The sequence below is a fragment of the Lepisosteus oculatus genome, chromosome 19 (assembly GCF_040954835.1).
Source record: "Lepisosteus oculatus isolate fLepOcu1 chromosome 19, fLepOcu1.hap2, whole genome shotgun sequence".
Taxonomy (NCBI): domain Eukaryota; kingdom Metazoa; phylum Chordata; class Actinopteri; order Semionotiformes; family Lepisosteidae; genus Lepisosteus; species Lepisosteus oculatus.
Window position 1 is genome coordinate 17,588,491 of NC_090714.1, and position 21,098 is coordinate 17,609,588.

The following is a 21,098-nucleotide window of genomic DNA, read 5'->3' on the forward strand; positions in this document are numbered from 1 at the left end:
GGAGCAAAGAAAGTCTTTCACTCAGACTCAGGGGCTCTACACAGCAGGATCCACCGACCCTGGCCTGTCCCATCCCGTCACCACGCACTGCCACACTCCAGCTTCCTCTCAAGTGCGGCTGGGATGCAGCAAAGCTTTTCCGAGCAAAGTAAAAAGGAAAGAAAAGATCTCACCTCTGTGGATTTTCTTTAAACCTCAGGAACATGTACAAGCAACCCCCCCTCGCTCAGGTCAATGTGATGCCACAAGGGTCTGAGACACCGCCTTCGTGCCGGCAGCCTTTCAGAAGGCAAGATGCTCTTCCATCCTTAAACGCAGAATTCCCTTCTGGCCCAAACATCCTGGGGATTGTTTTTCACCCGTCTTTCATCATCAAAGCTGTAGTTTAAACAGGCTGCTCTGAAGGCCAAGCGCGTGCCCTTTGGAGCGAGGCCTGAGGCCTGAGGCCTCTCGGCAGCCCGGCAGCGCAGCCCTCGGCGCTCCCAGGTAGCGGCAGGAGGCATCATGAATAAAACACGGCCAGTGGTCAGGCGGGCTCTCCATTCACCTGCCAGCCTTCCTGCCGCTCCCCGGGGCTGCCGATACCCTGCTGTGCTTTGGCGCACTTGAATACACTCGCCCAAGGGGCGGCGCGAGCTAAAGCACTGTCCTTCAGCCCTGAAAACAGCTGAAGACAAAAAGAGGACTTTAGGTCCTTTTCCAGAGGGCTGAAACGCCAACGGAGGAGATCCCTTGTCTCTCGGTTCTGCACCCCGGTTTAGGAGGCCTCTCCTGACAGAATTCCCACCTTCAGCAGTAACTCCTGTTGACACATCAAAGCAGTCATTACCAGAGAATGGAAAAAGGGGGCCAAACGCGGAGAAACAGGAGACAAAGCCCCTGTCTCTCTTGGGCACACGTAGATTTGGCGCTGCAAGGAAGTCAGTAAAAAGCTCAAATCGTCCTTCTTCTCCAAGTGCTGTTCTTTACACTTGCGTTGCCAGATTCTCTTTGGCACTATAGGCTGATCAAGGCACTCAACCCCTCATCTTTCAAATCACCCCTGCAAATCGCACTCTGGAGGCAAGACGCAGCAAATCAGAAATCCCAGAGAGCCACAGTCCAGTGTCACTACATTGCCTGTGCCCACACTTCATTTCAGAGTTGCAGGTTCAATGACCAGCACTGAGACCCCAGGACTCCCCCAGGACACTCTATATTCAGCTGATCAGTTGTGTGCTAATCCACGATCACAGATGCCCTAGCACATAAGAGTTAAACCAAAAGGGGATGCTGGCTCTCCAAGGTGAATCGTGCTGCCTTTTTATCCTTGTAAACAAAATAACATACGAGGCACTGCAGGAAGTGTGGAGCAGTCCCTCCCTGAGGCTCTGGCCCTGAATACTATACCCATGGCAATTTTGTTTAAATGAAATATTCATCAAGGGGAAGATTCAGCGTGTGTGGAACTGCCCAGTTTGTGTCTCAGATGAGCCTGCAAGGGGCTGAAGCACTGATATCCGAGAGCCCCCTGCTGTTAACTGTGCAGGCCTGTGTGAAACGCAGTCTTCAGAGCACGTAGCCCCTCGGACCAACGACTCTACACCCCCCCCAGCAAGACGCAGGGCTTCTTCTGGCCAGGTGGGTGCGTCTCGGGCTGCCAGGGAGGCAGGGAAAGCCAATTACGGCAGCCGCCAACGTCTCGCTGCCCCTCCGAAGAGAAGAGGTGGGAGGGGGGACGCCGGACCCCGCTGGGAGGCAGGCTGGCAGCAAGGGTTCCTCCAAGGAGCCTGCAGCCCGAGGCTCACGAGCGCCGCGACAGCCTGAGAGCCTCTCCTCCCGAGGAGCTGCAGGGCCGCTCTCTCTCCCTAGTGACTCTGCAAACAGTCTCTTAGTTAATGAGAAGCTCCAATCAGCTCATTGACAGGACAACTCCCTGACTGAAACTTTCCTCTTTATACCTGAGCTCAAAGGCAAGCAGGCGGGTTGATCATCCCTGATCCCAGGGTCTTAATCTGGTGATAAGGCTTACTGCTTCACCAGTATCCTGACCGTGGCAAACCCTGTCGTACCTCCATATTTTTCCCTGGCCGTGCATCTTGGGTGTGTGTCTATATTTTGTGTGCACGCGGTCTATTTCTGCTGCAATCTCTGCCACAAAATACATCATTTCAACCTACATAAACCACAGCAAAGCATCTCAATGCAGTTCATCCTACAGAGATTGCAGCCACAACACGGCAACCTTCAAATTGCAAGAATCCTTGCAATGCAGCCATCAGAGAATAGTGCCACAGCAAACAGCATTAAAAACAACTTTGTTTTTGCTCATATTTTGCTTTAAGACAAACTGGTCAAGCCACTTTGGGAATTTGCTGGTCCAGTGAGGTTTTGACTATATTATCATATTTATTCTTCAGATACAGAGTGTTGGTAGTGTGTAGCACCTATAATCTAGGTGTTTATACTGTATGTGCTTGTGTTAAAATCACAAGGAGATCAACAACTTCCTGGCATGGTAACTTTAGAACACACTTCAAAAGGTTAAAAATAACCCTAATTCTACAAAGATTCCTTAAATATCAGGATTCCTTAAATATGTTCCATCATAGATGTATGTGACATTTCACATCTCTGCTGCACTTCTTTGCCAAATGGGGATCAGTGTGGAGGTTAAAATGATACGAATACGACGCCCAGATCTCCACTGCACAGAAAACAGGCTACTGCACTTCTACAAGACAGTATGTCAAGAGTGGAATTGCTTGAACTCAAAAGCCCATCCTTGTAGGACTGCACTGCTTGCACAACATCACAGAAGAAAGCTGCAGATGCTGAAGTAAAAACACTGCACTTCCATCAGGTCATTAAATTGCCTTCTGCTTCTGGGATATTGCTTGGTTCCGTCTCCATAGTGACTCGGAGCTCCAGATTAAATTATGGTGCAAAGAACAGGCAGGGCACTTTTAATTGAGTAAAGGCGAACACCCCGCAACAGGGAGACCAATGCATGAAGCACAGAAAAGCTACATCATTAAAATGCATTGGGTCAGGTGGTCGCCTGGTCCCTGCCAAAGAGGGAAAAGTGGCATGCCTGCTTTTGTTTAAGACTGATTTTGCAGTTATTGCCGTCAGCTGCTCACAGAAAACATGCTGCAGCCTGCCCAGCCAAACCTCTGCAGACGTCGAGAGAGGTGACTTCGAAAGAGGAAAACGGAGAGCCCTGTGGACATTCCCCGGATCAGCACAATCAAGTGCTCTACTCATAAGGCTGCTGTTCTAGAGGGGAGGTCTTTGACCTCTCCTGGATCGGACAGTTATAAAAACACGAGGAAGCCTGCAGACCAGAGGACGCCATTCGAACCAGATATCTCATCTGGTTGCTAATCATCACTGGCCAGAGGCTGAGACAGCAGTTAAAGACAAAACACACACGGCTTTTGCACACAACTCAAAATCGATTTTTTTATTTGCATATAAATTTATAACCGTGTCTGCGTCAGTATCATTAATCCTGTTGTGCATAAAGTGGATCAATGAAATATTCTGGCTCTCTGGTAGGGCGTGTGCGTTAATTCCTTCTTTTCTGTTGACACTCTGCAAAGAGGATGCAAAAATGACACAAGATTTGGGTCTAATGCATTCAGAAACATAACACTTGAGATGAGCAAAACTACAAACATCTGTCTGGGTTCTGGAGCAGCTGCTATGCTTTGCCAAACTGTCTTCCTCCCATCTGGAAAGCAGTACACAACAAATCCACATGCTGATGGGGACTGGCAGGATTGGCAGGGAGAGGCTCTCATAAAGTATGTGGTTGGCATTTGCCTGTAAGCTATTAAATACAAACGATAATTACCAGTGTTGCCAGAAGTACTACATCTAAACAAATGCTTCCAGATTAATCTATCGGTCAATCTGATCTGGAAAGGATGCACATTATTATATTAAATTTAGACTTAAATCTCTGTGACAGCTCTAGTTTACAACAGCCTCAGAGGCTTAGGGTACTGTACTTCACTACCACACTTGGACACAGCATGAACATGTCTGGACGTCACACAACTAACACAGAAAGATTTCTGACCTCCAGAAACACCAGCCTCGCAATGTCCTGTTGTCACATCAGTGTAAACACAGGCTTCTTCGCTCCTGAGCCACACTTGTGAAAGCTAGAAAACCAGTCTCTACAAACCCTGTTTTAGGCAGGGTCTCACACAGTAAAGGTCACTCTTTCACGAACTCAGTCATCCAGTTATAACTACAAAATGAGACTGCAAACTGGAAGAGTAAAACTGACAAGGAAGAGCTGTCTGATATATTGCAGTCTTCTCAGTCCCATCGTGGATAAGGCTTTAAAACTCCACAGTGTTCAGGCCTTACTTTTATTCTGTGCACACCAGTGTTATCTTCTGGGCTGAGTCCAACCCTTATAGCACCACCGCTATTGCACCCAAGCTAATAAAAGCTGCTGAGGAGCTCCAGTTCTTATCAGGGCATATCTCAAAAAAGATTTCAAGAGCAAAGAAGCCCTGCATCATGGAGAAACACTCTCCACTGCATAACAATCAGCACACCAAGCAAATGCAGCGGAGCACAAAAATAACCGCAGAACTCACTGCTCAGATTAAACTGGCCCCATCATAAAGGACTCACAGACTGTGACGGCAAAGAAGCACACTGCCCTTTTGCCCGTGAAAAGAGCAGTCCCTGGCCCTGACACATGAGACCCACTCAAACTCATTCAAGCAGCGAGCCTGCGGTCTCACACTCTTATAGCAATCGCACAATCGCACAGTGATTACGGCACCGCACAGTGTGCCCGCAGTTACACTCCACAGGAACACAAGTTGTGATAACCAGCATTGTCAGATTTAATCATTCTTTTTGGTGTGTTAAGAAAAAAACTGTTTGTCAGTTCTCTGGACAACAAAAAAATCTGTGCAGAGAACTGTCAGAATGACAGATTGACCACCATTGTACAATACACACTAGCTCATCGGCAGATCCCCACTGCTCAACTGCTGGTTAGGAGCTACCAAGTGAAAATGAACAGAAACTCGCTTCCAGGAGAGGATCACCTTTGCAGAATATGAAATAATGAGAGATGGTCAGCAACTGGGAAGCCACAAAAAAAACAGTCATAATTGTCACAGGAAACTACAGAGAAGTGGATTTAAAACTAAGAACTGGAAACAGTACTTCATGCAAAGGGCTGTGGGATTACTGAACATGTTACCCAGCAACATTAGCTGCAGTTGATAGCATTCAGGAAACAGCTGGATGACATCCCTGGATCAGTGAACTCCTCATTGCCGACCAGGCTAGCCGGGCCGAAGGGTCTCTGCTTGTTTGTCTCCTGTCTTGTGTTCTGATGGGTTTACTGCTGAGGTCTCAGGGCACACGCTCTCGGACTGCGATCGCAGAGATCCAACTGTATTTTCTTCTTTTGCTGAACTTGAAGTAGGCAGTTGTAAAACAGCCTCTACAACTTTTGACATTATTTTCTCTGCATTGTGAATCAGCTGTCGAGCCCATAGGAAGAAAGCTCAGGGCACCTGAGAGAAAGGATCTCTTTCTTACGCACAGGCATGAACACTAACATACTGTTGCACTAACGCCCCGATATTTTGCCAATGCTATGTACAGTACATGGCTTCACCATACAAAAATGGTTTTAACTGAAGGGCACGATGAGACTACAACTCACCACCATCCGCTAAAGGCGGTTCTAAGGCCGCCCCCTATCTCTACAGTGGAAATACGCGACTCTTGTATTGAATTTCCTCACTGATTAATTAATCGACACACCGTGAAACGCTTTTATTCTGATTTCCCCGACGAATACACTGATATACCCCCACAGCACTCATGCCTTCTCCGGAAGCAAGACTTCAAAAGCGTGAAAACACAAGGATTGCGAATCGAGGGTAATAAGTCCTGTCGCCAGAGATCCTGGTACATTACATCACAGCAAGATTGTACATCACGCAATTCCAGGCCAGCTCAATCTATTTTCTATAGCGCAAAGAGTGTGTTTGTAAGTTTCTTAAGCATACAAAATAGCACGTATCTCGGGGCTCATTTTACGACACTCTACCGTAAATATGTAACCTGTCTGGGTAAAGTTACGTTTACGGTATCTCTGGAAAGTGACGTATTTAATGGACCCCTCAGTTCATCGCCCTTAACAAAAAGAATAAAGCAGACACCGTCGAACAAAGTGACTAACTGTCGCTGTTGTGAATGGCGAGTTTCAAACTGTAATGAGAATATTTCTCTCCACACAGCAAACATTTTCAAGAGCATCGCGATAAAAACGAGGCAGGCGATACCCGAGCTCTAACACACTTCAAACATACAGAAGACGATATTTAACACATTATTAACAAAAACAAATCTTATTTCACTCTGGAAAATAACCATAAAAAGCCAACCACATTTAGACAGGAGCTAGGATAGAGCTGGTAATTCAATTAGTTGCGTGACATACAACACACAAAACAGCTCTTTACACTCCTCCAAAACACGAAAATACCTACGCAATATGATGCGTATGAGTGTTAAAGCTCTGAAAACACAAACATAAATCACAATTACCTATACATTGCCCCACCGGAGTGCTGTACGGATTTCCCAATAAAAACTCCATCTTGATGACAACAAACAATCCTCACTGACAGGCACTGAACAGAGGAGCTCCCGCTGTCTCCGCCCCCCTGAGCAGCTGATTGGGCGGCGGGGCTAAAGCTTCGATCTAATTGGCCAACCTCCACGTCGTTCCAAGTTAAAGCCTACGCAGACGCCACCTCTAGGGGGCGATCGCTGGTGGGCATACCGCAGGCCCTCCCAGGGGCCGGCTGGCCTAAGGCGATTTGCTATTGGTTAAGATCTGCGCGATGGACCAGCTGTACTGATTGGTTGTTCACCCCAGCCCTCGCGCGAAGCAATCGTTCTGATTGGCTGAGAGCGATGTAACCCTCCAATCGGATTGGTGCGTAAAGGTCTACGTCCTTCTCGGCGGGGCAGGGGGCGGGTTGATGGCGCTTTTATCTTTTATAGGCGTAGGCGTTTGTCAATCTTGCCTAAATTACAAAAATAAAATGTGGAAATAAAAACATTTTATTTACAAGGATTATCAACAAGTTATTGTGGAAAACGGAGGTTGTAAAGCCTAGGTTACATACGTTTTTATAATTAATTTAGATGCGTTGAGTGTTTGGTTGCTAAGTAACGTGAAAAGCGTCTGGCAATAGGCGGGTCTTCAGAGAAGAGTTTAATTTCTCAAAATTACGATTTACTAGCTTTGCAACTGGTATGTTGGTGTCTTATTCTTTTTTTTTAAAACTAAACTGCACTAATTGCTAAAGTCTTTGAAATAAACTAATTTGATCGTGAGAATATTATGTGTATCGGTATTATTCATACATTTTATATTATTATTTATGCATAACTTCATGTTAAAAATGTCGAATCCGTCATGTCTGTGCTCGTTTTCTCTTGCTTGTAATTTTATTTGCGAAGTGAATTGCGAATATTGTTGTTTTTCCCGTTTCAGTAGGTAATGAATGAGTAAACACTGCAATGCCGTCTAGAAAAAGTAGCTCTTTACAACAGGAACCTTGAATTTAAGATGCCTTTCTCTGTAAAACATGATAATTCAAAGATGCCTCCCTTCCGTTAAACGAGACGTGAACGTTTGCATTAGCATTTAAACACCGGGCGTATTTTGGGATCCTATTTTCAAACTGCATCTCTTTGTGTCCCCTACTAATCTGTCTCCTTCTCCTGCATCAGAGAGACCTCTAGCTACAAATTTAGCTACAGCGAAGGCGTGCAGCGCTGCACAAACTGACATTTTGGGTACAGTCGGATTGCCTGCTTCATGAATTAGTAGTGAGATTGTTAACCAGACCTTGACCACGCTGTGTGACAGCTGTTTGAGATACTGAAAGTCCCTCAGCCTTCACAGTTCAAAGACACAGCATCTTGATACCTGAACAGCATTAATATTTCACCAGTGCGGTCAGGCCTCAGAGGCAGACTACACACTGCAAAGCACAAACTGCTCCCATTTGGTGGCATCAGGCCTCTGTGTCCAACAGCTATCACCTTTCAGCATATATCCTCCCAGTACTCCAAAACGAACACTTCTCGTCTCTTTTACTTTCTGTTCCAAATCCTCTTGGTTAAAGAGCCACAGATCTTATTTTTCTGGGAAGGGGGTGGGGCAGAATGCTCATAGGTGAAGCCTGTTTATCATGGGTGAAGCAATCATTAGGTGGTGGAGCTCATTGTCTTCCAGTCTTTAAAAAGTGGTATCATTTAATGCAACCGCTCCAGGAGTTGCTTGTGTGTGTGTGTGTTTTTTGCCTGGGAGCAGGCAGAAGCAGTAACAGGGCCAACGAAAGCATGAGCCGGCTGTACGACACCGTGGAGCCCAGCGTGGTGGATGAGCAGATGCTTCAGAAGGCCGTGGAGGAGCAGGGACCCCAGGACCAGGCCGGGAGCATCGCCAAGGAGGAGGGCATCCAGTATGGAGAGGTGTGCCAGCTGCGCCTGGACTACAGGAGTGAGTCCCAGGGGGCGCTGGGGATGTCGTGGGGATTATTGGTTAGATGTGATGCAGCTGTTGAGTCCTTGGGCAGATTTATTTAGCAAAGGCCCTATTAGGGCAACCTCCAGGCCATCATAGAGCTTCTTTCTACTCTGGTTAATTACACACAACAAGTACAACGAAGTGGCGTTACATGTTCATTCTGTTGGGGAGTCTGAGGGGCATTAAAAAAGCAATTCTGCTGATCCTTTTTTTTGGTGGCTATGTTTTGATTTTACTGTTGCATGTCAGCACCAGCTGAGAAGACTGTTTTCTCAGGAAAACTGTTGCTCTTTGTGCCTTTTCACAGACATCCTGAAGATTGACCACCTGTGGCAGTTCACCGCGTTGACTAAGCTGCAGCTGGACAACAACATCATTGAGAAGATCGAAGGGCTGGACTGCCTGACCAACCTGGTGTGGCTTGGTAGGTAGCAGAGTACCAGGATGCAGGGAATCCCAATTTAAGGATTAGACACTTACAGACCAGACCCGTGGTGAGGTGCAATACAATTAACTCCATTTTATCTGCTGTGTTCATTTGCAGTAGCTTATGACAAGGTCAGAATAGTTGAATGTCAAGAAGCCTCTATGACTGAGATGCAAGTTCTCCATCGTTAATATCTCCTATCAAAATGTGAGGTAGCATTACAGTTATACACCACAAAAATAATGTCTGACTTATTTCATTTGTGTTTAAGTGAACATATTTTACAGGACCTCTTTTCCCTCATCATAACATTCAATGAAATATACTCTGTAAAGTAAATAAAGTTATTACTAAAATAAATATTCACAGTGTGACTTTTACCAACAAGCTCTACCGCTTTTTCTCTCAGACCTCTCTTTCAACAATATTGAGGTGATTGAGGGTTTGGACTCTTTGGTGAAGCTGGAGGATCTAAGCCTGTACAACAACAGGATCTCCGTCATCGAGAATATGGACTCCCTTCAGCAGCTGCAGGTCCTTTCCCTGGGAAATAACTGCCTGGCCCAGCTGGACAACGTAAGGCTCGGCAATGAAGTCACACTCAAACGCCCGACAGACACCTGTTTAGTGCCTGAAACAATTAAAAGGCAGTGAGCTTGAAGTGGGCGGGTTGGGGCAGCCTTTCTAAACTTCCTCATTCTCCCCCTGGGTGATCGCAGGGTTTGCAGCTGCATTCGGAGACACAAAAACACATCACTGGCAATTATAGTGTACTTGAGGAGGGCAGGACGCAATAGGTAGGTGATTCTAAATTTAGAAAGAAAGTTTAGTGGGACTGAGCTGTTTCACATTTATTTTGTGTACAAATTTTAATATTTAGCTTTAAATATTGTCTTGAGAGGGAAAAAGAAATGTGATCGTACAAAAGTGAGATGCAGTTTGTTTTGTGACAAGTCTTTCACTGTGAAAGAACTTTGCCAGGTACTTTATTTCAGCAACTGACAGGCCTATCCAGCAAATGTGAAGTAGCATGACAAAATGCACAAGGACTACACTTACACTGAACCATCTGTACCTCACCAGAAAATATGCTCTGCAGGTAGAGCAGAAAACCAAAAAAACATTCTGTGAATTCATCTTCTGTATTGCCATTTCCCTCTGTTTTTGTAGGTGGTTTACTTGCGGAGGTTGAAGAGGCTGCGCACGCTGAACTTGGCTGGAAACCCCGTTCACAAAGATGAAAACTATAAGACCTTCATCACAGCCTACCTGCCTAACCTGGTCTACCTGGACTTCAGGCTGCTGGATGAGCAGACCGTGAGTCACCTCATGCTGTCTCACCTGGTCAGGTATCACGGCCCTGCTGAGCTGTCCTCCAGGAAGACCAGGGTCCCACATGCATGAACAACTGCAAGCACTTGGGCATAGTTTGTGTATCTAAAGGAGGGCTGTTTAGTCCTGGTTCTGGAGGATCTGTGTGTCTGGTAGTTTTCATTCTAGCTCAGCTCTTAATAAGCTAATTCAGCTTGTTATTGACTCAGTTGGACTAATTTAACCACCTCTCCCAGCACTGCAGGTACTGCTTCTGTAGATACATCACAGCCTTCCAGGGTCAGAACTGGATCTAAATTTCTTAAATCTATAACTAAGACAAATTAACCCAACAACCGAGTGACTGAAGTGGATTAAGGTTTGTAGTTAATCAGCCTGGGGGGATCCTGCAGTTAGTCAACACCAGGGGTGATGCCAATAGAATCTGTCTGAGTCACACACAGTAATCCTCAAGGATCATGGGGAAATAAATATCCTCAATAGCCAAAGACCTGGAAAAAGGGGGACGTAAAACTAATTAAGTCAATGTTGGACTGATCATTTAAGTAATTAGCAGATCCTAAGAATCTCAGGACCATGACTGATGGTCCTGGAAGCTGGTACATTTAAGGGTCAAGCTGGAACTACATCACGAGGAGGAAGGGCACAGCCGCAGTGTTGACTGGCGCTGAGAGTGTGTGTTTGTGCCGCAGCGCGAGGTGGCCTGCGTGCAGTACCAATACGCCATCGAGGAGATGACGCAGAACGAGGCGCAGGAGGCGCAGACGCAGGCAGAGCTGCGCAGGCAGGCGGAGGAGCTGCAGCTGCACAAGGTACCCAGGAGTGCAGGCAGGACGCAGAACCATGCCCTGTGCTAATTTTCTCCCCTTTGTGCCCATCTCACATAATATTTCTGACATTCAAAAACGAGTAAAATTGCTTATGTTCAAACTGATATAGACGAATAAAGAACAACAAAGGCTTTTTATATCCAGATAGAACTGGTATATAATCATTTCATATCTAAAAGCCTCACAAAGTCCAGCCAGCTTTTCAATTCCATTGTTTATGCAACTTGCCTGGTGCAAAGACATTTTACTTCGTGTAGAGAACCCAGTGACCTTCATAACTATGAAAACGCACAAAATACAGCAAAAACAAGTAATAATAAAAATCAAGGACACCTCCAATGCTCACTGAGCCCCATGTCGTCTTGTCTGACAGGCTGCCTGTGTGGAGTTCCTGAACGGGTCCTTTCTGTTCGACAGCATGTTCATGGAGGACCCCGAGGCGGCCAAGCTGGCCTACCTGCCTGGAGTGGCCCAGCTCCTTGATTCATATCCTCTTGCCGCTGCACCATGCTGCCATGCTGCCAGCAACACCACATACTGCTGCTGCTGCAGGCGCGCCACACGGCTGCCAGCTGGGCATTCGAAACATTCCCAAATAAAGGGATAATACCACCCGCACAGGTCAACACTGGAAATTCAGACTCAGGGAAGTATGCAAATGTTAGGTCTCATTTTTAATGTTTACTAAGAACAGAATCAAGACTTTTGTTGTAGCTCGGGATTTCAGAAATGTTACGTTCACTATAGCTATTACCACATGAAAGTTGTCTTGTTCCTAATTGTGACTGCTCTGTCAAAACACAAGATATATCACAATATACAAGACAGACATTCTGCAGTACTACAATGGAGCACATTTGTTTGTTCTTCTTGAAAATTAACCAGTAAAACAAGTCACAGTCCTTAACCCACTGCTCACCTACAAGAGCCAGTTTGTGGCGTATTGCCAGCAGGTGTTTGAGGTGGGGCTGGCACAACATAAGAGGAGAGAGGCAGACGTCAGTGCGTTCTTCGACTGTGTCCACGATGCCGTGAAGGACAACCAGGAGAGAGCCGCGCAGAAAGTGGCCACCTTTGAGAAGAGCAGAAGAGAGGTGGGTTGGTGGAGGACAGGAGATCACATAGGTTAGTTCTCCAAAAAGGGTAACATTTTCTCATCAGATATCAGGATTCTGGATCCTGTTGTAGTTCACTTAGAGGGATCCTTACAATACAAACAGAAATATAAAGCAAGAAAAAAAAAAGAATTTTAACCCTCAACCTTTAAGAAATACTTGTCCCCACATCATGCCAAGTCTTGGCCAATCCACAAATAAAACAAAGCACATGATGCACACAGACACAGTAACAACATAAAACATCTACAGTGTCCATCACTGCATCTAAAACATAAATCTTCTCTCCTTGCCGTATGGGGATGAGACACTAGGTTTAACTCAAAAACAGGAACAAGCTCCTATAAATCCATCAGATAATGAAAGCACACGGTTCTGAAGGAGCTAGCTCCTGCAGGAGCTCACATTCAAGCCAGCCATCCATCCCTTCTGCGTTTGCACTGAGTTTTTGATTAGCGAGGAGTGGAAAATGCCCTCCTTGCACAAAGAATGATGAAGATATTTCTGCTGTTCAGGAACAGTCGTTGAATCGGAAATGCTTATGAAGTCTGTCATAAAACAGCACGTACTGCAGTCTCAATGTATTTTATGTTTGTGCTCTTCTCAGATTCGTCTCCCTCTGGGGTCTCATGGAATAGCTGTGTTGATGTCGCAGCAATTACTGTATTTTTCCGTTTCCCAGATCTGCACCCATGTGGCATAAACACAGAGATTTGGTCTGATTATAAAATAATTAAATGAATGTATCCACAAGGTGGATATTTTTTTATCTAATGTTTTGTCAGATAAATCTTGTGTGAAATGAGAATATATAAACACCTGGATGTTTCTATAAATGTGTTCCATCATCATCTGCCCTTTCCCCCGTTCAGCACTGGGCTGCAGTCTGGATGCTGCACAGCCAGTTGTTTATTTCTTCAGCTGCCCTGTGGGCTGTGGTTACTGGCAGTTTTGCCCACAATGTTACGTTTGTCACTCAGGTTGTTTTTCTCTGCCTCAGTTTCCGTTGACAATTCGAATATAGCTTCTGGTCTTACCCCATGTCCGAAATACTGCAGCTTCCCTCTCTTCACTGCTGCCGTTTGGACCTGTGGGTGTGTGTTCTTTGCTGGCCAGGGCAGTTACAACATTTTCCTCAGGCATTCTGACACAAATGCACCCATTCTGCTTTTCTTAATGTCCGTGCTTCACTGCTTGGCATTCAATATAAAGCAACTGGCCTATATTCTTCTAAGTAAACTATGAAGTCCCCTGCAGTTAATTCTGATGAAAAAGCTTGGTATAACTCTGATCCAAACAACCTATCCTTGGAGAACATTTAATGTTTATCAGTGCTTAATTAAGGGTGTTCCTTAGAAAGTCTTTTGCACAAGCAGTTAGATTTGACTGTTTGTTCAATCCACTTGACGACAAGCAACAGTCAAATCCTCTGACAGCGCCCATTCTGGACTCGTCACCCTCCTCAGCAGGCTCACCAGAACACAATTTCACTTCTTATCCCCTCAGAGGCCAAAGAAACCAACAGCCTTCATTATAACAGCTACTTGAAAGACACATATTTAGTGCAGATGTTTGAAACATAAGATGTGTTTTCAGAACTTCTTTTTAAGGTTTACTGCTTTTTAAAAATGATCATCAGTGACTCCAGTCTCTCCACATCACCCAGTTCTTACCTAGGATAGTAAACTTTGAGGACGTTTATTACTCTGTTCCACATTCCCACCACTTAATCTGTGTAGCCTCATGCTTGCAAGATCAGTCCATGCTATATCTGTGTGTGCCCTGCTCTTCATTGCTGCAGCTGGAGGGATTTCCATGTCTAACTTCCTTCAGGCTGCTGACGGAGATCACAGAATCAAAACGCATCCCCAGCTTCTATGCTCTTGCAAAATACAGCCTCACCTCTGCACACAGAAACCCAGACATCAGCTCTCCTCTGTTTTGGCGCAGGTACTCGGTGAGCTGCAGCAGCTGTCGGACGCGAGGCTGCTGGAGACGAGGCTGGCCGAGAGCAGTGAGGAGGTCAACCAGCTCTGCGACTGTCTCATGACCCTGGAGTTGCAGCTGGTTGACCAGCTGGAGGTGAGATGGTGAATCCGCGGCAGGGGCGAGGGGATTGATCTGGTGCTTTAAGGATGGAGGGAGACATGAACAGACACCCTGGCATACTTTCAATCCAGCCGTGTTTCGTACTACTGCTAGGAATAATTTTTTCAATTACTGACCGGTCTCTGCTATATGTTGGTGTTTCAGGACATCATCAAGGACTTTGAGAGGACCATTTCAGACATGGTGAACGGGTTCATCGAGGTGGTGCAGGGGATATATCCTTTCCTATGGCCACATGCTGGTCTGAACGGTGTACTGTAGCACTGAAGTCTCAATGTCATCTAGTCCAGTCCTTTCTGGACTAAGGACCTAAAGATCTTCACTCCACAACAAGCTCATTGACTTTCTGTAGGAATTGCTCAGAAGTCTAACTGAGGAGTAGGATGTATTCAAGAACTACCCTAAATTTACTAAAGCACTAAGTATTACAGGCCCGGTTGTTTATTAAATCTTCCTTAACGGGCTCTCACCTTCACCCAGTGCCGAGACCTAGAGAACAACCACCATGAGAAGCTGCTGGAGATCGCTGTAGCAACATTAGAGAAAGTGGCCAAGAACGAGCTGGAGGAGGATATGCCTGATGACGTGCGCATGGTCGGTACCCAGGCACTGGCCACCCCCTGCCCTTCACCAGAGGCCCCATCATCGATCCTGCCCCGCCTCTTAATTCGCCTCTCCCTGTAGCGTTAGGTGGCCTCTCAAACTCAAGTCTTACTTGACCAAGTCTGACCTTTGCAGCTAAAGGACATTACTAGCTAGGTTACAAAAATCAAGAAACTAGGACAGGAAATGTGATGCCCATTACCTACCAGGAACTATGACCATTTCTGACATGACAGAGCCAGTAGATTTAAAATCTCCCTCCAGTCCCCGAGTCTGCTCTGTACACCAGCACTCACCTCTTCTCTCACATCTCTCTAACCTGCTCCCGTAGCTCTTTGTGGATAAGGACACGGTCATCAACGCAGTCAGCGCCTCTCACGACACACACCTGCTGAAAATTGATAACCGCGAGGACGAGCTGGTGACCCGGATCAATGCCTGGACCGCCACGCTGGTGGAGAAGGTAAAAATCCTGCGGCGAGCACATCACAGCACCACCACCCGAGCCAACTTGCGACTGAATAAGTGGGAACCTCGTAAAACAAACGGGAGTGAGTGATTGCAAATGCCAAACCCAAACCAGTTTGCTAAAACCCTCCATGTAAATGTTGGCCAGGTCCTCTAATCAGTAAGCTGTACGTATGGAGAGCAACACAGCTTTCCTTCCTTTTTTATAACATCTCTGACTACGCAGTGGCAGTGACTAAGTCTGAACATCAAGTACAAGCCGGAAGCAGAAAGGGTCACGGTTAGAGAACAAACTGGCCTGGGAGCAAAAATGGGGGCTTTGATGGTGGAGGATTTAAGTTTTTATAGCATAAACTGTGGAAAGTATTATCTCCTTGGTAGAGAACAACAGGCTTTGCACAGACATATGCAAATTCATGCTTCCAGGTAGTTTCAGGCCTGCATCACATTAAAACTTCTCGATCAGTCACAAATGACAACCCTTATACTTGATGCGAAATTTTATTTTCACTTGTTTCTTGCTTCGATCAAACAGAAACCCATTCTGAAGGACTAAATTTACAATTTGCAAGCCACAGGTGGGCAAAGGTTTAAATTTAGAGCCCGAGAATAAATTGGGATTATTCTTTCTCCTAAGGCGTTGTTTTACAGAAGCACATTGCACACAATATCCCAAGAAAGGCCCTAGGCCTCCACATTGCTGGACAGAAAAGCACACATTGCAGCATATTTAAGAGGTATTTTCTTTCCTGTTATGCCTCAGAACTGCCTTGAACATGGTTTTCTGTTCAATCAGATCCACAACCAAGAGGTGCAGAGAAACCGCAAGCGTGTCTCTGAGATTCACAACTATATTGACTACCTGAAGGACCAGTTGGATGACCTGGGTCTACAGGAGGCCCTGTAGGGAGAGAGACTGGGAAGCACAGTCAGAGGAAGGAAAAGGGACTTGGAAAGATGCTGGGAGAGCACCAGGACACAGAGAGGACCTACAAGGGACAACAGAGGACCTGCAGGGTGTAAAAATAGACAAGTGTTTTTTAAACAAATTCCACATTTCTTATTTTAATATATAATATGTGCACTGTGTAAAACACTTGTATAAAAAAGCAACATACCCCACCTCTGAGAAAATTGGGTTATCTTCCATTTAAAATAATGAAACATCACAGTTTAAGGAGATTATGGGATTTGCAGTAAGTTTCATGGCTGGAAACAAAATCAGTGCCTGTACCCCGCCAAACTAGGTCATTCTAACCTGCATTTAATATCTAGTGTCTGTGCCAGACTAAGTACAAGCAAAAGAAAAACCTTACTTCAGGGAAATGAATCAACACAAATTAATCCTGTTTCTCTTATTCAGACTGACCATTTAGGAATGCATTACGGTACTAGTACCCCATAGGCATCGTTGACACTAAGGATTACAAAGCACCCAGTTAGGGAATAGATGCTTTTAATCACTGGTAATTCACTTCTCTTGAATTTTATTTAGTTAGATGCAGTGCACATTTTCAAATAACTCTCCCTCCCAGTTAATTCCCTATCTGCTTGATAAAACAACAGTGCCACCTTCAGGTTAGAGATGTAATCTCCAGAACAACAGCTCCACAAAAAAAAAGTTTGTCATAATTTGTGTTTTAATGGTGAAATAAAATACAAATTCATCAGAGACATTCCTGTAAGAAAGAAAAACATCCATGCAACCTTAAATCTGGATTCTCGTGATTCCCGAAAAGATCCAAGCATTTGCTTAAAACGACTCCTGTACAACTCGTGATGCATTCTGACAGACCTTGGCCCTACAGTGGTGAGTGTGTCCTTGCTGCACTGTGTCGATGGCCAGGCCCTCAGTCTTGCAGGAGCTTGTGTTTGACAGTGGAGCTCTCCGAGCACAGGTGCACAAATAGCGTGCCAGCGGCCGTGCGGGCACGGAGCTCGTACATGTCATAGTCGTGGGCCCACTCCACATTACCCCAGCGCTGGATCTGAGGAGGAGACGGACACACAGCCGTTCGCAAGGCTTGACAGCAGTCCTGAGGACACAGTGCAGGCAGCAGGACTGCGCTACAACTCTCCGTGGACAGTGAAAACCCTAGGGCATTTCTCAAAAAGAGCAGGGGTGTTACCCCGGTGTCCTGGCCAAGTTTATCCCAGGCCTTTACAAATCATGGCCTCCTAATAAACCCCTTCTCTGAACTGGATTCATCACTCTGCTCTCCTCCCCACTTAGAGCTGATGAAGGTTAATCGAAGATTCTAAAGAACTTTAAAGAATGGGATTCCTATAGTTATATATAAATTTGTACCTTGTATGTTGGCCTACAACGCAGACAACACAATACGTATGACTACTTAGTCTAGATTAGCACATTAGCAGAATGGATGATGTCATTAAGGATAAACTACTAAGGACTTAAATATGAAACTTAATGACAACACAAGGAAGCTAATCTTTCTCATTATGCATATGTATATGAACCACAGAGTGGTGCTATGCTGTTCGACAAGGATTCTTTAAGGCTGTGTCAGGACAGCACACACACCTGGTACTCCTCCTCTAGACGGGACAGCAGCACAGCCTTCTCTACAGTCAGATGTCTGTCAATCAGCCCAAAAGACAACACCAGAGACTTGAGCTGCGCGATCACAAACTCTAGCCCTGAGGGACAAAGCACAAAGTTCAGACAGGGTGGACGGGCACAGGAATGATCACTTCCTGAACGGATTTAAAAACTACAATTACGCTTTCTCCCCAGCTACAGGAGTTTTAGACACGCACACGCAAATTATTGCAAGTGTTCTACCTTTTTTTAAAGAAAACAAGGATCTATGACAATGTGTACCTGCTTCTCATACTAAATGATTGCATGTAATTCGACCGACAGATGTTGGGTGTTTTCAGCGGTGACTGGTTTTACACAGACAGACTGTGGCAGCGCTCCCAGCCGTACCTATCAGAGCCCAAAAGTTGTAGGAGGCCAGGTGCTGTCGGAAAGTGGCCTTCGTCTCCTTAGGGATCAAAGGGCCCATAATGCTGGAGGAGGAGCCGATCACAACATTATACCTGTGAGGAAAACAATCAGTAACGAGCTCAGGTCTGTGGTGGTAATCAGGTGTCAGGACAGCACACATACACATATGAAAGGTGTCAGTGACACAGCTAATTGATGGACAGTTTTCAGAATACAACCACCGTCCTGTGAAGTCCTGCTGTATTCTAGTTTAAAAGGTGTCAAAATGATTGGCTAATCATTAGCAAATGATAAATTCCTGTAGGAGAATTCTGGAATGCTATCAAAGCTAGAAAACAATGTAGTTCTCCAGAAGCTGGGTTAAAGACCGCTGCTGTATCTGTTATGCAATTAAAACAAATCCACGGTTGCCTCATCAAAATCTAGTTATGTTTATTTCTATTCTAAAACTAGTTACAAACCTGCCCTGACCCTGCACTGTATGCTCTAATGTTCTTCACTCCTGAGCTCTGCAGCTCTTTCTAGACTTGCCTCTTTTCAATCCAGTCCAGTACGGGGTCCCACTCGTTGTTCTGCAGCTCCACCAGCCCTGGGGGCTCCTCCACCCTATAGCTGCCCGGAGGCAGAAAGAAACCAGTGAAACAACCATCACCCGCAGCTCAGGAGCCAGCCCCTGTCACAGGGATCTGAACACAAACACTAGGCAGCAAAGTAAGAGTCTGAAGTCTGCGCCAGATTGCTCCCTTGACACAGTAAAGCAAAACAACGGAAATGACCATGAACACAGACAGCTGGCAAAAGAGTGGTTTCAAGGGAAGAGGAAAGGGACCCTAATTACAGGCTCAGATAAATTTCTTCCACCCCAAGCCTGCCTTTTGACTGGCACAGCCTGTGCCCACCCCATGGTGCCGAGTGCCAGGGAAAGTGCGCAGCTCGGCCACTCCCGACTCACCAGACGGTGTCGGTCTCCAGGAACTTGAGCGCGGCTGTGATCACCTGCTCCTTGTTCCTCTGAGTGGGGTTGTCCAGAGCCGTGTTGCACAGTGTGGTCTGGGAGAGACAGAGCGGGGCCTGTTACCTCAGCCCTTCAACATCTCAAGAGAAACTTCCAGAGATTCGGGTTCCTGAATGCTGGAATATTGTCCTAATTAGAATTAAGAGTTTATTCCCTTTGGAATAAACCAGAATGGTTCCTTTCGGGGATTTCTTTGGCTTCCGATCATACAAAAGAACCCAGTGGAAACTAAATGAGTACACAAGTGGCTGATGGTTTTCTGACTCCAGAGGTTAATACGCAAATCCCGGCAGGCAGTGGCCACAGTGGGGGATACACCCTGGACAGGACTCTCAGGACACAGGCCCCACACGCTGCCCGCTGCGAGCTGAGGTTCCTACCAGGTGCATCGTGTAGAACTTGAGAGTGTCCTTCTGGGAATCCCACTCCGTCGCCACGGCAACTGCCAAGACTTCGCTGGGCACTGTGAACAACTTCCCTCCCGGGGTCTTCAGCTTCCCGCGGTCCAGGTTTATCTCAAACAGCCCACCTGCAGGCGCAGGAGACCGGGCGCTGAACAGCACGGCACATCACTCAGCCTGAGCCGATCCGGACCTCGTCTGCACATTCCTCACCACAGCGGAGCACTGAGACACTGTTTCACACACTTATCCACTTGCAGAACAATACAAAATACAAGACAAATACAGCTCTGCTGGAGACGGGCAAGATCAGCCAAACGGCTTGCTGTCGTTTCTTTCTTTCTTTTTTAGTTTTTATTGAATCGTCATAAATACAAAAAGGAGACACAATATTAAAACAAAACTGTTATCTGTTACAGTCTACCTCAGGAAAAAAACAGGATGTGTTTCATACCGCACCTTGTCCTTGTGAAATACTGACGTCCTGGTAGAACTTCTTCCTCCCTGTGGATACAAGCAAATACGAATATCTGATTGAACCGGGCAATTAAAAACAGAGAGAATGTATTTTCATGATCTAACCTAGAGACGTCACCATGGTTGTGTAAGAACGGAACACAAGAATACATTTGCCGCATTACGGGCATCCAGCTTGTTGTGCAATTACATCGGAATCAGCGATTGACTAACAAAGCGACACGAGTTCCCACACGCCGGGCAGAACCCGGCTCTTACCCGGGGTCGCAGTAGAGTATGCCGGCGAGCTTGCAGCGACACAGCCGCACGGTGACTGGACAGCGGTGCCGCCTCTCCTGCACAACCGGGCCAGACCCCGCAACATCTCTCTGACAGATTCTTCTTATTTCGGGAATCACGACCTCAAATCGATTTCATGCGCTTTTGCAGGGTAACCAAAGCATTAAAGCATGTCATAGGGACTTATGACACTTGATTAAATTATGCATTATCACACTGCATTATCGAATCCTAGTTACCCGGCAATCAATACACATATATTTTAATGGTGTTTTTGGACGTGTTCCCCTTTAAAGAATCGCATTCCCAGGGTCAGTCATAACCTGCTCAACCGCATGGGCGCCGCCATGTCAGTGACCTCAAGCGCGTCACTGCTCCTCGGACACGCTCTCCAATGGCCGCTGGGAAACCTGAGGAACGGGGCGGAAACAGTCCGAAGGTCACTGAGGTGGGTTATGGGAGGTGGAGTTCGACTGCGGGAGAACGGAGG

General features: G+C 46.1%; 3 protein-coding genes across 10 annotated transcripts in view; 1 reads left to right on the forward strand and 2 right to left on the reverse strand.

Annotated features, from left to right (window-relative positions):
* Positions 1 to 6,888, reverse strand: part of LOC102698647 (TOM1-like protein 2) — a 31,931-nt gene extending 25,043 nt beyond the window's left edge. For 2 of the 7 annotated variants that reach the window (XM_006637224.3, XM_015360225.2), the window contains exon 1: positions 6,580 to 6,881. In XM_006637224.3, coding sequence (XP_006637287.2) covers positions 6,580 to 6,631 — 52 coding nt within the window. In that variant the 5' untranslated portion in view covers positions 6,632 to 6,881. Of the gene's footprint in view, positions 1 to 6,579 lie in introns of all 7 variants that reach the window. The other 5 variants (XM_069180736.1, XM_015360232.2, XM_015360229.2 and 2 more) reach the window with 5 other exon arrangements.
* A 96-nt stretch (positions 6,889 to 6,984) lies between these two features.
* Positions 6,985 to 17,134, forward strand: drc3 (dynein regulatory complex subunit 3). Of its 2 annotated transcripts, none has more exons than XM_069180740.1 (13): positions 6,985 to 7,294; positions 8,360 to 8,551; positions 8,886 to 9,002; positions 9,415 to 9,581; positions 10,176 to 10,322; positions 11,030 to 11,149; positions 11,541 to 11,652; positions 12,086 to 12,261; positions 14,233 to 14,364; positions 14,536 to 14,606; positions 14,862 to 14,985; positions 15,326 to 15,457; positions 16,259 to 17,134. In XM_069180740.1, exons 2-13 carry the CDS (start codon positions 8,392 to 8,394, stop codon positions 16,367 to 16,369), a joined length of 1,569 nt encoding a protein of 522 aa, XP_069036841.1. In that variant the 5' UTR covers positions 6,985 to 7,294; positions 8,360 to 8,391; the 3' UTR covers positions 16,370 to 17,134. The 2 variants fall into 2 exon arrangements, with proteins under 2 accessions (XP_069036841.1, XP_069036840.1); XM_069180739.1 differs by having other exon boundaries at positions 8,363 to 8,551.
* Positions 17,085 to 20,929, reverse strand: atpaf2 (ATP synthase mitochondrial F1 complex assembly factor 2). The gene is made up of 8 exons (XM_015360235.2): positions 20,588 to 20,929; positions 20,312 to 20,356; positions 19,832 to 19,980; positions 19,389 to 19,486; positions 18,968 to 19,048; positions 18,416 to 18,528; positions 18,008 to 18,123; positions 17,085 to 17,450 (listed from the first exon to the last, which is right to left on the reverse strand). The coding sequence occupies exons 1-8, from the start codon at positions 20,691 to 20,693 to the stop codon at positions 17,313 to 17,315; spliced, it is 846 nt and encodes a 281-aa protein (XP_015215721.2). The 5' UTR covers positions 20,694 to 20,929; the 3' UTR covers positions 17,085 to 17,312.
* Between the last annotated feature and the right edge of the window lie 169 nt (positions 20,930 to 21,098).

Bases quoted from the DNA above. Each gene is read 5' to 3' on its own strand.
- atpaf2 (XM_015360235.2), bottom strand. From the start codon at position 20,693: ATGTTGCGGGGTCTGGCCCGGTTGTGCAGGAGAGGCGGCACCGCTGTC. The intron at 20,357-20,587 runs GTAAGAGCCGGG...TTGTATCCACAG, and splicing joins ATACTCTACTGCGACCCCGG to GGAGGAAGAAGTTCTACCAG. The intron at 18,529-18,967 runs GCAAGTCTAGAA...TTTTCCTCACAG, and splicing joins CTGGACTGGATTGAAAAGAG to GTATAATGTTGTGATCGGCT.
- drc3 (XM_069180740.1), top strand. From the start codon at position 8,392: ATGAGCCGGCTGTACGACACCGTGGAGCCCAGCGTGGTGGATGAGCAG. The intron at 9,582-10,175 runs GTAAGGCTCGGC...CTGTTTTTGTAG, and splicing joins GCCTGGCCCAGCTGGACAAC to GTGGTTTACTTGCGGAGGTT. The intron at 15,458-16,258 runs GTAAAAATCCTG...CTGTTCAATCAG, and splicing joins CCGCCACGCTGGTGGAGAAG to ATCCACAACCAAGAGGTGCA.